Here is a 14,076-nt window from a genome sequence, read left to right as displayed (position 1 = left end):
CTGCAGGTGCACTCAAAGCCTTTCACTTCCTGCACCCCAGTTTAATCTGCAAATATTGGTACCGGTGGTTTACGGTTTTATGAAGAGCATGCTTGAAAGTTAAGTTAGTTGTACAAAATTCTGTACAGTATCGTAATGGTAAGAAGAAAAAGTAACAGGGAACGGCTACTCACTTGGGGTTTATCTTCTCCCCCTTGTCTTGCAGCGTCTGAAGAACTTCTTCGCCACATAGCACTAAGCGTACTTTCTTATTCTCATGGTCAAATTTTACTAGCATATACTCCACCTTGTAAATAAATAAATAAATAAAAAGTTAAAGGATGAGATTTTCTTCACACACAAATTCATTGGTGCATGATTTTAAGTATCAACTATACAGGGACGACAGACATCAGACTGAACTTTACCTCTACAGAGGCTTAAAACCATAGCTATCTATGAACGCAGTAAACTATACTGGAGAAGACAGCTGCTTGCTCATTTCATCTTGAATGAAGAACTGAAATTCCTTGAAATCTCATTTGAAAATTCTTCTCTCCATTTTTAACTGTGGTCACTTCACAGATTCTCAATTTGCATTTGCCTCCATTATTGGCATTATTTGCTAACCCATGCAAACTATTAACCACAAGCATGCCCCTGTCATCCCATAGGTTATAGTCTCTGCAGCTAATAAAAAACAAACCACCCCCCCCCCCACTTACAAACAGGATATCCATTTACATCAGCCACTTGTTGGAGCTATAGACTACTGCCACAAAGCCTCATTTACAGCACAGAATGCCCATGGTTGTAACAAACGGCACCAGCCCTGCTATTAATGCACTCCAGCTCTTAGTGCAGCACATGGACTTCCACCCCTTCTTGGTTTAGCTTGGCTTCCACAGCCCTCCCTGCCCTGTGGCCTGCCTTCCTGGCCCTACGACATCTTGCTCCAGGCCTCTGCCCCTCCATGTCCCTGGGGCTGTCACCTCCAGGTGCTCCTGGCATCGTACCGGTGGAGAACTCAACCCAAGAAGCTGCTAAAGAAAGCGGTGCCAGTGCTGTGCTCCAGATCTGAAGGAAATGGTTTGCCGAACAGAGATTATCTGAAAGCCATCAGACTTGGAACACCCACATTTCCAACCTCCTAATCTCAATGCGTACTTGCTATCAAAACTCCCTTAAGGCCTTTTAGAGCACCACCTGGACATTATAACCCTTCTATACTTACTGATATAACTATTTCCTGACACGTACTTGGAAGGGGATGCTTTGCCTGCCAAGTAAAATCAGAAATCATACATGGAAATGCATCACAAGGGCAATGGCTGTGAAACTCCTGGCTGGCCCAGCCGTGATACACAATGCTTTCTGTTTGTGGCTTTTCAAGTGCCTGCTTCCACAACTTTCATGACTAATCTAACGCAAACATCAAGCTCAAGTTGTAAATGTAAACTGTAACTCCACTGCTAGAATTTATCAGTCTTTGTGCTGTGCAGTTATGTTTTCTGACTTCGGCTACGATGGCATCCAGCAGCACTTACTGAACTCCACTACTTTGATGCCAGAGGCTCAGACTCGTCGAGACGCTGATTTTAGAGCTGCTGGGTCCAAGCTGGCAGCAACTTCTTTTTGTACAGAAGTCTGTGAGTATACGAAAACAGCCTGCTAAAGCACAGGAAAGCATGTGTGGTGTTTTCCAACACACTAAGTGGATTTGTGGGCTTCCCAGTCTTTGGTTACTTTGGCATTCACAGAAGAGTTGTTGCTAGCTGCAGTGACAATGAATGTAATCCTGTTGGGATTTGTGATTAAATCTGAAACAGCATTATCCGAGAATGTTTGTAATTCTACAGAATCTGATTAGACAAATCCTGCAGGGACTCATTGAGCAATTATGCATGTTCTCAATATTTTTTAAGATCAAATCTTAATCCCCTAAAGAAAAATGATTTCTAGTTTCTGTGCAAGACACTATTTCTTTGCACAGCACGTTTTGTGGTTTGTGCGTATTATGCCACAATGATCTACTCGAGATAACTACAGACAGTAGTCAACCAGAACGCACTCGAGCACTGATTTAGTTATTATCGAGTACCAGTCGGTCTCTCACTCTCAAGTGACTCTCAAGGACTTCTTTCACACCTTCTGCTTTCCTACCACAGTCAACATCATCTCCTCCTGCTTTGGAAAAGCTTCAGCCAAGTTATCCTTGCTCAGACCCAGCCCAAGCTAGTGGAGGTAGGTAACTGCACAGTCCTCCAAGTTACAAAGACAGACGTGTGACGGGGTATTGAGCCTGCTGCGTTCCGGGCCTCCCACCACCCAGTCCTTGTGGTGCCTTCAGGAAGGACTGAAAGCAGAAAAAGGGCAGAATAGTTGCATCTGTGTTGGAGAGACACCAAAGACCAACATTTGTGCACTATTCTAATTTATATCTTCCTGTGATTAGCCTCCTATCTTAGTAATCCCTCTCCAAATCTAATTACAATAAGCTGGTAGCGTGAACACTGAACTTCTCTGTAAACTGTATTATATACAGCTTAAAAGTTTCACAAAAGAAAATTAGCCAAAAGAATGTAAAGAAGCATTAAGCCAAGAAGGCAACAAGAAAGAAACCGAAATGTTTCATGATCTGAGTGCTGTAGTGAATAGATTTCATTTATGCAAACAGCTTTAGAAACAACTGCTACTCTTGCCTCTGGAAACATTGACTAAACCTTCAAAGTTGTCTTCACACACAGAAGATCTGCCATTAATTTTAATGAGAAAAGAAGAAAGCTTCAGACAGATGCCAACGATTCCAAGCAACCCACAGAATATCTTGCCAACAGAGGAACCGACTGAATGGGCATCCTTAAAGAATTTAATTTAAGCTCATCAAAAGGTTTAGCCTACAGCTAGTAAAAGGGAAACAAATTCACAGTTCACACATTTTTACATTTAACTTCAGCTCTTCATTTACAGACTTTGCACTTTTTTTTTTAAAATCTACAGTGAAATTCAGAGAGTTGTGGCCTAGCTGAAAGCATCAGTATGCCCACGAGAGCTTTGACTCTGAAAGCCAAGTATGTGGGGTTTCACCCAGCCTTTGTAACTCACCATTTTGACAAACTCCTTTATAGTTCACTTTTTTTCCTGTTTTTCACTAGTCTACCTGTCAGGGAAGCACACCCTGCCACTGTCAGGAAGGCAGACACCACGGACCTGTGTGTCCACCTGGGGCTCTTGTCGCAGAGCAAACCAAACCAAACTCTACACGCCTCTCTTCTCTGGCCAGAAGGCACAGTATGAGGAGGACAAAAGCCTGCCACTCATCTCCCTCCTGCACAAAGGGGTGTACAACATGGTTTCAGTGGGCTAAACCCTCTGACCAGCAAGGGTATGTCCAGCTTGCAAAAATGTGGTGGGCACCTCACCAGGAGAGGGAACAAGAGCTTGGCCAGAAAGATTGTGAAGTGAAAGCTGTAAATCCCTCCACACGTGTAACAAATCTAGAAAAAGGTTAGAAGTTAAATGCATTCCAATGGCAAATAAATTCTCCATACAAAATGAATAATATTCAAGTGCAACAGATCTACCTCTGAGCCAAAAGACAAACTATTCTTTACCAGCTTCCTTCAACTACTAACCTGCAGCATACTGCAACTACTGACTATTTCCACATCAGTTTCACTCCATGGCTGTGTCTTCTAAGAGGGAGGCCTTCACCACCAGCTTGCTGTCAGGACAGTACCTAGAATAGCCTTGCTTTGTTTGTCAGGACACTTCTCATAGCTGGCTACTGGAGAAATGTCAGCCTTTCAAAATTCTTAATGTTGCTTCTGTAAATATGACTGCAAACAAGACCTTGAATCACCCTCAACTGGGGAAGAGCCAAACCACTCTCTACACACGAAGCCAGATAGTTGTTACTGGACTTGCCTGGCAGCAACATGAAAGCTAATAGTTCTCTGAAAATGGGTGAGCATGTCTGAAACTGCGTTTGAATGCTAGAGCTCACGGAGTTTTATTTGACCATAATTGCATGTATTCTTCCTGCAGAGAACGCACGACTTAAAACCGAAGAAACATCGGTCAATCAACTCTTCAGCAGCAACGCTAAGAGCTGAGGAGGACTTAGGCTGATGCAAGTCCCGCAGGGTATCATTGTCCAAACACACACCTTGGCAGTGGCCAATTTCCCAGTATCAGCTAACATACCTCCCAGCACACAACTAACGCCGTTATGCTAAGTACACTAGGAACAACGCCTGGCGCGTTGGGGGAAAAGCCTCTGCTCCAGAGCGTTACCCAGGTGCTTTTAACATACCAACTATTTGCCACAAGGCACGTCTGTACATAAATACACAAGTAAGCATTCGGTCTCGCAGCTCGGTAAGGTCAGAAATAAGGTGCTGAGAAGGCTGAGATTCTACAACAGAGGAAAATAAGTCAAAAAGAGCTATCTGAAAAGGAGCTGCTTTTGAGAGGAAAGCAGGCAAAGTTTGCGTGCTCTTTGCCTTGTCCATCCTCCTGGGAAAATCAGTCCTTTTATCAGGCACTCGCCTTTTACCTGGGCTTCTGATTGTCTGCCTCAGGCTAGACCTGATCACAGATGAGTCACCGGAGACCCAGAAGAGTCCTGGATGACTCACGGACGACCCTTCTTCCTAGAAGACAACCTTATTGATGCTTTCTTCCTTAGCAGTGCCTTCACGGGGCAGCCACTGCCACAACTATTTGGAGCAATTGTCGGAGTCACCTCATAATGCCAGCTCCACAGCGGTCTCTTTATGCATACTTTCCCCTTGTCCTTGAGCTTTAAGAAAAATTTGAGGTTTTTCCTGACACATGGCTTTTGCTGACTGTTCCCAGAAGCCACTACAACATTTAATTCACATCTTTTCATGTAGTACGCCTCATATTTTTGTACACAATAAATAAAAAAAACAAGGCAACCTTTCCTCTCAAGAGCCTCAAACAAAACAAAACTCATTTCACTAGTTATTAAGCTACATCACAGCAAAAAAAATAATTCCCTGATATATTTATTGGTCAGTTACTGCATCATTAACATGCCACACATCATTAAAATGACAGCCTACAGAAGAACAAAGTTTTAATAATCTGACTGCTGATCAAAAAACCTCTACCACAAGTCTTCAGTGCTAACATGCAAAAAGTAGATTTTTCTGTAAGCACGTGTACTTGAATACATGTAGTTTTTTAAACACAGTTATTTTCTCACCACCGCTGTCATAAAATGTGGAGCCACGGTAATAACCAGATCATGATGCACCTTTAATGAAAGGTTTACTGGCCCACAAAGGACAGACTAACCCCCGAGGGAGTGAACTTAGGAGGAAAACAACTCTGGGATCACAGCAGAAGCTTTTTCCCCCATTGCTCATCAGCAAGCCTCCAAACTGCTCAATGGCACAACGAAGAGCACTCCCATGCTCATGGGATTACAATAGGTATTTTCTGTTGTAAAAAGATTTATTTTAAATCTGCTACTCAAATGTATTTCCTGAAATGCTTAATTTTGACCAAGCAGGCTCAAAGTGGCTAATCCAATGAAACAAACCTACAGAAATCATGCTCTAAAAAACAGTAACAAAAAACCCAGCATAACGGATGTTTAGTACACTGACAATCTGTACAAAACTGAAGTACTTTTATACAACACTCAGATGATCATAGATACAGAAGAGGATGCAGGGCTTCTCATCTCAGGCAACCCAACCAGCCCCCGTAACGTGCTGCTGCCCGCTGCCCTCCCACTTGCTGACATCAGGGCTGCAGATTTTCTTCTTTTGCGTGTGATACAGCGCGACTAGAGGATGTCCTGTGTTGCACATACCACGAACCAGGAAGCTGGGCTATTGGAAACCAAATCTAGAGGTCCTAACTCCTTGCATGCGTCTCCAGAACAAGATGTGGTCATTAGGGAACAAGGTGCCTCCTCTTTGATTGCTGCACTGTGTCACATCTGAGGTAATACTGTAAAGGATTAGGATAACATTTAGATTTCCGTAGCAAAAACAAATTTATGGCACTCACGGATTTTTAGATTTAAGACAAAAAGGCACAACTATTTTCTAATCCACACAAGCTAATGTTTCAGTAGACTAAAAACAGACCGTTTCTTCAACTGCGAAGCGAGATGTTGCAAGCTTCCAAGTCGCCTCTTGCATCACAGAGAGAAAAAAATAAAAACAATAAAGAAATCCTTCCTGTACTCATCCTTCCTACTCAGCTTTTCTAACACTATTAACTAAAATAATGCATCTGCACAGCACGAGGAGGAAGTCCCGTGGCAAAAGAGGAATTATGCTGAAGCAATAGGCAGTAACTCCATGACAAGATTATAACAATTCATTTGACATCCACAAAAGGCAGGAAGTTCACTGTGAACAGAATATTTCTCTATCTGAAATACAAACAGCAGATAATTAAAATTCCTCTTATTGAGGCCTGCGATTGCAGAGAAGGAAATCAATGCATATCACAGGGTTTGGTCATTATTTGTGACAAATTACAGCTTGTTTACAAAAAATAAGCAATTAAAAAAGCCTTTCAAAATGTTTTCCATGAATTGCAAAATTAGCTTTTGAAAAAACATCCCACTATAAACTATTTGCTGCAACACTCAGTCTAGTTCAGCTGAATACCAGTAGGATTAGACTAATAAAGTTTATGAAAGCAATTCCAAACGAATAGAGAGCAGTTTATATAAGAAAACTAAAAGTTGAAGCATAATGTGAGCAGAAGCAATGACTGGAAAAAAGGTAAGGCAGAGGACCTATATCTGCATTTTCACCTCCTAGGATTGGAAGAGTTGAGAATTGCTTTTGCTTTCCTATCAGTCTGGGGTAAAGAAAATACCACGATGTACAGATTTTTTTTTTTTTCCTAGTCAGGGACATATTCCCAAATCCCAGCCCCTTTGTGGTGCTCTGGAGCTAAACTTCTCAGATGTTTTCTCTCTAAATCTAAGCTTCCACATTTTCTTCAGCATAACTGCTCTAGACTTGTGGATATGGAGTATTTTGCAGTTTTCTGCCTGTTTCTTTGCTCCCCTCTTCTGCAACCCGGACAGTTTTAAGCTCAGCACGGGTCACTGCGGCTATACCACATACAAAGAAACTTAACAGAAACCCATGCTTAGAAATCAAGAAACTCCATAGATAGAACCACTAGATAGAGGTGATCAAGGAGGTTGTCACTTCATGCATGTTTTGAGAGCTGGAAGCTTTAAGTTCAGTTCCCTTTAGGCATTCCCTTACATTTCCCATAGGAGGATTAAGGCAGGGCAGAGATGTAGTTCAACAGCTATCAGCCAACGCATCCATTGTAGCTGCACCTGCTGCTTGTTCTAAAGTAAAGGAAGCACAAATTTTTGTGAACAAGCAACATCACCATCCCTTTATCTAGTCAAAGCTCACAGTACGATCAGGCAGACACGTGACGGATAACCAAATCGTTCACGAGTGCTGCCCTTCCTCACGCGGCAGGCAGGCGGGCACACCGATTAAGACAGCCACCATTCAGAGGCACCCAGACATGCTGCGTCTGGCAGGGGGCCATCGTGGGGAATTTCTGCATGAAAGAAATTGAAAAATGCATTCTGTGGGGGGAATTTTGCTGGGGGCAGGGGGAGGCCAGAAGCCACTGCCTTAAAGTGACAAGGGCTCATATGTAAAACAATTTATATATATTATCTAAGTGGTTACGGACATATATCTTGCAGCATGTGGATTTCAAAAAAACATTTTGAATAAAAAACATAATAAACGGTATGCTTGTCATCCACAGAAGTGTCCATCTTAGCTTTAACGCTATAATGTGTCATCCTATTCCACAGGACATCTAGACTTGGTAAAGTAATTGTCTTAAAAGGACACCTGCTGCTTTTCTGCTCCATTAGCCTGCCCAAATTTCTTGTAAAATGAGAAAAGCTGAATGCTTTTCCTACACACGGCGATGCTTTCTGAACCTGTTCCTTTGAACAGTGCGTGTCTTTTCTTATCTCCACCTGAATTCCTCTTTGCATTCACTTTCGTGCACGTGTGTTTGTCTCCCTCACTAGGCCTCTTTATTGTCTTTTAGAGAAGCGGTGACCAAAACTTCACCTGTGTATTTTAGGGACAGGAGCTGTACTGATTTCCTGCAGTAGATGAGCTAGATTAATCACTGTTACAAACATCCTAGACTGTTTCTGGATTTACAGGAGTAACAGGCATTAAACAGGAGCCTCAGTGTGTGTGCATCTGAACCCCAAACCGTGTCCTTCAGCGGCAGCAAGTATTTCACCAGTCTGAAACTCCTTGGACCGTGTTGCAGTGTCACTGAACATTGTGCTGCTGCTGCCCTGAAAAAAACATACAGGCTGTAAACAACAGCAAGACGTTAATACTGTAGTTGGGTCCCTGGGAAAAAAATCATTCAAAAGGAAAAGGAGTTCCTCTCACAGCCCAGGCTTTCCTTAGGAAAAAGGAGAAAACTTTAAAGATTGTGTCACCAGGAGTAACACCCGTGGCTTATTGTGGTAAGAAGCCCCTTGATTTCTCTTCTTGCAGCATCTGAGAAAGGCTGCTTCGCTGCTTGCATTTGGCAGCGCTGAGCAGCAAGTGTTCATTTTTTTCTAATCCATTTACACAGTATAATTAAAAAAGTTAATGAATAAGGAGCAGAGTAAATCAAAAGTAAGAGGAAAGATAAGGAAAGAATACAGACCAAAAGAACATGAAAGAAAGGACTGAGAAAGAGACAACATGCAGAAAAACACACACACACACACACACACACAAAAAAAAAAAACAGAACAAAGTCAGAAAAATTTCAACTTGTAAGCAGTGGTGGCACATTTTTCACAATGCCTCATGGAATTCGGTATCAAACCCATTTTAAAGACAGCCAAATTCCATTTCAAGTTTCCATGAAGACAACAGCTTTCTACAAGCTGAAGATGCCTGTTATGTTCTGTGCCCCAGCGCTGACAGCAGCCGGGCCCCGTGCAACAGAAGGGTCATTATGTCCAATTGCACTGAACAAGGCCAGGCAAGTCAGATTGCCGTTTAATTCACATATACTTTCAAATAAAGTCATGTTTTGCCCACGCTTGCTTTCTGCAGCCTTCCTTCTGAGGGGATCTCCCTCTAGCATACTTTTCTCAACACCTTCACACACCGAAGCAGCTCTCCCTTCCTCTTCACAGTATCTGCCGCCTTCAACTTCTCTTTTCCAACTCTTCCTCCCAGTGCAGACAGGGATTCAGCCTGCAGAGCAGTCAGTCTGTCCCTTTTAGCAGTAAAACACAGCAGAAAAACATAAAGTACCCCATATATGCAGTCGTGTACGTGCCTACACACGTGCATGCCGATGTGCATGCAGTGCCGCGGCTCTGCACGCTCACGTGCACACACAGCACAAAGGATGGAGCCGAGTTAGCCGGGAGCCTGCCATTCCACTTGTCTGATCCCAGCACCCACATTAAGCTGCAAAGTGAAATTTAAGCAACATCCGTCAGCTAGAGGAATGCAATCAGCAGACACGAGGCGCTGCACAGCGCAGGAGATGTGCTGTGCACTGCCACACGAGCCAGCTTTTCAGCAGAAAAGCTGGGACACAACAGAATAGACTTTGCCTTACCCTCAAAAGCTCAAACTCTTTTGGCACTGCTAACATCTGCCAAGCATCCCAAACTAATTGTTTGACATAATAACTCCTACCTCTGCTGGAGTTTTAAAACACAGCCCTGAAAAGGTGCAGGTTTTTGCATTTTCTGCACATGGAAAAAAAAATATTAAAAGACAATCTAATGACTCCTTACTCTTACTCCTAACCCACAGGTTAGCAGACACTGTTGGGTGGGAGAGAAAGATGCAAACACGAGGAAAATGTGAGACAGTTCTGGCTAGCAGGGATGGTTTCCTCAGCAGGCCTATTTGCTGCCCAACTTTCTTGGGCATTAAGGCAAGGATAGCAAGGAGGGGTTTGATGAGGGATAATAAAATAGTCCGGTGTTTCGTATTTCCCACAGCCAGGAGAAGCCAAGCATAAGCAGGGAGGCCAACGATCAGTCTGAAACTAAATGAAGCAGAAGGATGATTAAGAGGCAAAGGACCTTCACCTGCAAATGCAGGTTCAAAGAGACCTTTAGAAAGATTTAAGCAAGTCTTACGTCTGGCACCAAGAAACATGGAACCACAGAGTGATACCCTGCAGCTTCGTTTGCAACCAGAGGGAGCAGAGTCTCTAATAGGTTACAAGTGGCCTAAAGGACCACCACTGCTCTCGTAGTAAGTCTTAAAACACACACCATGCAGCTGAGTCCTGCTGAAAACACCACCAAAGCAGAGCTGGCTGTATAATCACTAGCAAACACAGCATTTCTTCTTCACAAGGGCATTAGCTAGATAGGGTCTAGATATCTTTAAAATATTCACACTGTCTGCAGTAGAAGACAAACTCAGCACGCATTATTATGAAAGTTGGGTTTTCCTCCTAGCAGTCATTAAAAACAAAGTAAAACAAGGTACCTTTTGCCAAACCTGGTCTCAGTAACATCTGGGGAATACAAAAGTAATTTTCTTTACTCTGATTTCATCGCTACCATTATGTGAAGCCTGTCATCTTCATTCTTGATTTCTATCTTCAAGAGTTTCTAAAACAATAGCAAACCCTCAGGCTATGACTTCACACAAGAAGGTCGAAGGGCACAGAAGGCTTTTTAATGAAGATTGTCCAGCTAGTCAGCTGAATCATCTAAGCCGCATATAGATGTGGCTATCTAATAACTAGATATTTGAAAGAAAAATGAAAAGCGAGTTTACTGTTTTCCCCGCTACCTACAGCACAGCTGAGCACATTGTAGAGACCGGAATGTGTCTGTGCTCACACAACAACAGAGGCAGCAAGTCTCTGGTATGCTAATACACTCCTAAATGCTGTTACATAAAAAATTGCACAATACAGCAGAATAAAGATAAATTGCCACACCTAAGATTATCATCGTTTGCTAAAGGAATACGTAGATTATGAGCCCAGTTACTCAAACTTCTGAATGCTCACAGGCACTTCAAACGTGGCTCCAAGCTCCTCGTGGAGCGTGGCAGTAGATCATACTGCCCTTAAAATTTTGCCTTATCACTCCGGGCAGGAAAAACGTGAGTCTCACTAATGAGCACCACACTTTACCGTGCACAAATGCTTCAGTAAGCTCTATGCTGCGGCAGGGACGAGGCTCGTGGGGCACAGTCCCGCTGTACAGCCAGGCTTACCAACTGCAAGGGGCGCTTCTGCTCGCCCCTTTCCTCTGCAAATTCCCATTACCTTCCCGACGTTAACCAGAACTTGCTGGATCTCACAGGGAAACAGCAGAGGCTGTGCAGAGGAAACGAGCCTAAAAAGCTGAGTGGGGGCACAGCTTTCTGCTGGTGTGGCTCCTCGGAGCAGGAACACCAGGGGAGGGGAGCTGCGCTGAGCCAGCTCGCTTGCAGGTCAACCTCGGCTGCATGACGAAACCTCACCCTGGGAAAGCAAGGCCGGCTAGTAAGTAACACGGAAAAACGAGTGCCCCTTATTAAAGATTCACGAGGAAACCCTCGAGTTAAGTCTCGGAGTCACAGGGACACCGTCTGCTCCAGTTTTACTCCTGAGCCCAAGCCTGTGCGAGGCTCTCAGCGCAGCATCACCACACGAGATGCAGGCTCACGGACACCAGGCGCGACCCACGGCTGTACCTCCAAGTACCCCAAACCCGCACCGCTCCGGCTGCGAAACCCCACAGCGCGAGCGGCCACCCCGCCGTACAGTTCCCTTCACGGGGCAGGGTTTTATGGCGCAAAGCCCCCCAAACCCCTTTTTCTCCTCTTGAAAGCGGCTCCTTTGCTCGGATGCTTGCCTCGCTGATGACCCGGAGCCCGTCGGTGGCTGCCTGGGAGGAAACACGCTGGGGACGAGGCATGTCGGGGACGGGGCTTGATGTCGGGGACGGGGCATGTCGGCGACAAGGAGCGAGGACCCAGCTTTCCCCGCGAGGCTCTATCGCGACAGGCCAGGCACCCCCGGGTCCGATAAGAACACTAACAATGTTAACTGGGGCTCTCCCCTTCTCCCCCCCCCCCCCCGAATTATTTCAGCGTTTTAAAGCCCCGAGGCCCTCCCGCGGCACCTGCGCGGTGCCGGGGGGGGGGGGGGGGCAGGAGGAAGAGGAAGGGAGGAAGAGGAAGGGAGGAAGGGGGGGGGAGAGTGAAGGAGGGGAGGAAGGCAGGACGGGGTGCCGCTCACCTCGTCGCCCCACTTGAGGACGTCCTTGTGGCGGTCGCGCAGGGCGCGGTAGATGTGCAGGAACTGGAGGATGCCGTGCTTCCGCACGTGCTCGGCGTGCCGCCGCGTCTCCTCCCAGCTCAGCGGCGAGCCCTGCGACAGCAGCCCCATGCCGGGCAGGGCAGGGCGGCGGGGACGGGAGCGGGGCTGCGGGGCTGAGCCGCGATCGGCAGCGGCAGAAGCGGCGGCAGCGGCCAGCCCGTGCCCGGCGCCACACGTGATGGCGGCGTCGGGCCGTGACTCAGCACTTTGCGCCGCACGCTCCGCCCCGCGCCGGGCTGGTGGGGCCCGAGGGCCGCGGCCTGGGCCCGGCGGCCCCCGGCTCGGCCGCCGCCGCCGTGGGGGCCGCGGTGGGGTCCGGGGGTGGGCGAGCGGGGGGAGGCGGGGTGGGTGCGCGCGGTTGTTTGGTCCGGTGTTGAAGGAGGGGGGAATAAAGGTGTTTGGAAGTAAAGCTTGTGTGGGGTCTCTGCTAGGAGGGTGGGCGGCGGGGGTGTGAGGGAGATGAAGGGGCCGGCTGGCCGGGGGGGGAGGGAAGGGAGCGTGGCCAGGCCGGGCCTGGCACAAATGGCACCCAAAAAGCCAAGAAATGAGTGAACGGTCACCCCCTCCTGCAGGGATGTGCTGCACCAACACACTTCATCAATGTAACCGCTAACGTTAGAGCCAAGTGGCTTCAGTGAGATGAGCACTTGAGTCCTCTTGAGACAGACAGACAGACATATTTCAGATTTGGAATGAGATTCCTCTTGAGACATGCACATATTTCAGATTTAGAATGAGACTCCTCTTGAGACCTGCATAGATATATTTGAGATTTAGAATGAGACTCCATCGTGGTACATGCTCAACATCTCAGACTCATGGTCTGATTTTTGTGTGGTGCTGTGTGGAGTCGGGAGTTGGACTCGATCCTTGTGGGTCCCCTCCAGCTCGGGATATTCTGTGCTCCCAAAGGATGTTCTGTGACTGTGCTCTCAGTGTCTGCAGTATCAGAGAACACCATAAATAACGGTATACTCAGGTGATCCTGCAGTTAATGGGCTTTTCTCAGGCTGCAAAGCAGCGTACGGCCAGCATGGGTTCAGCACAGCTGGGCATGGGGAAAATGTCCTCCTCAGTCCCAAATCCAGCCATCACCGTGAGCCTGGATGTGTGAGCAAGAGGGGTCAACCAGGAATGTCGAGCTGTGTGTAGGCAGGAGGGTATCTTCTGGGTGTCACCTTGGCCAGGCTGATGTTCCTGATGAAAAAGGACGTTTCTATGGTAAAGGGGCTATTAACAGTCCTAGCTAAGGGTCCCAACTAAGAGCTCCTAAAACATGGACCATGTACAGAAAGCTGTTACATGTTTTTTAGAGATCAGAGCACACCTCTGAAAAGAAAAAAAAAAGTGCATACAGATGTTTTGGATGGATGGAAAGAGACTCAGAAAGATACCTTCCCAAGCCATTTCTGGTCAGGCTGCAGTGCCCAAGTGAGCTGTGACTGCACCCTCTTGTGCCAAGAAGGGGCCCAACTATGAAGAGGCTAAAAATAAGTTCATTATCTGGAGCTGCCTCGAAGGGAACCTGAACAATATTCATCTCAGAAAAGAGGAAGGAGGGAAATGTCATGCTGGATATTTTAGGTTTGATACAAAATAGAAGAAAGGCTATATCAGTGTTATTGAAAGCGTTTTCCAAATGAAGAGACAGAAAAAAGGAACTGAATGTTACACGAAGAGAGACTCACTTCTGAGAAGAGTGTCTTTTATGGATACCATTAAAAAGTGAGGGATATA

At 46.0% G+C, this 14,076-nt stretch overlaps 1 protein-coding gene across 1 annotated transcript in view; it reads right to left on the bottom strand.

The window, feature by feature from the left end:
* GCLC (glutamate-cysteine ligase catalytic subunit) overlaps positions 1–12,408 on the bottom strand; it is a 32,375-nt gene extending 19,967 nt beyond the window's left edge. The window contains exons 1-2 of the mRNA XM_035321655.1: positions 12,259–12,408; positions 174–286 (exon numbers count right to left, since the gene is read on the bottom strand). Of these exons, the coding sequence (XP_035177546.1) occupies positions 174–286; positions 12,259–12,408 (263 nt within the window). The remainder of the gene's footprint in view (positions 1–173; positions 287–12,258) is intronic.
* Between the last annotated feature and the right edge of the window lie 1,668 nt (positions 12,409–14,076).

This window comes from Oxyura jamaicensis, chromosome 3 (assembly GCF_011077185.1).
Source record: "Oxyura jamaicensis isolate SHBP4307 breed ruddy duck chromosome 3, BPBGC_Ojam_1.0, whole genome shotgun sequence".
Classification (NCBI taxonomy): Eukaryota; Metazoa; Chordata; class Aves; order Anseriformes; family Anatidae; genus Oxyura; species Oxyura jamaicensis.
This window is presented reverse-complemented; position numbering and strand designations above follow the sequence as displayed.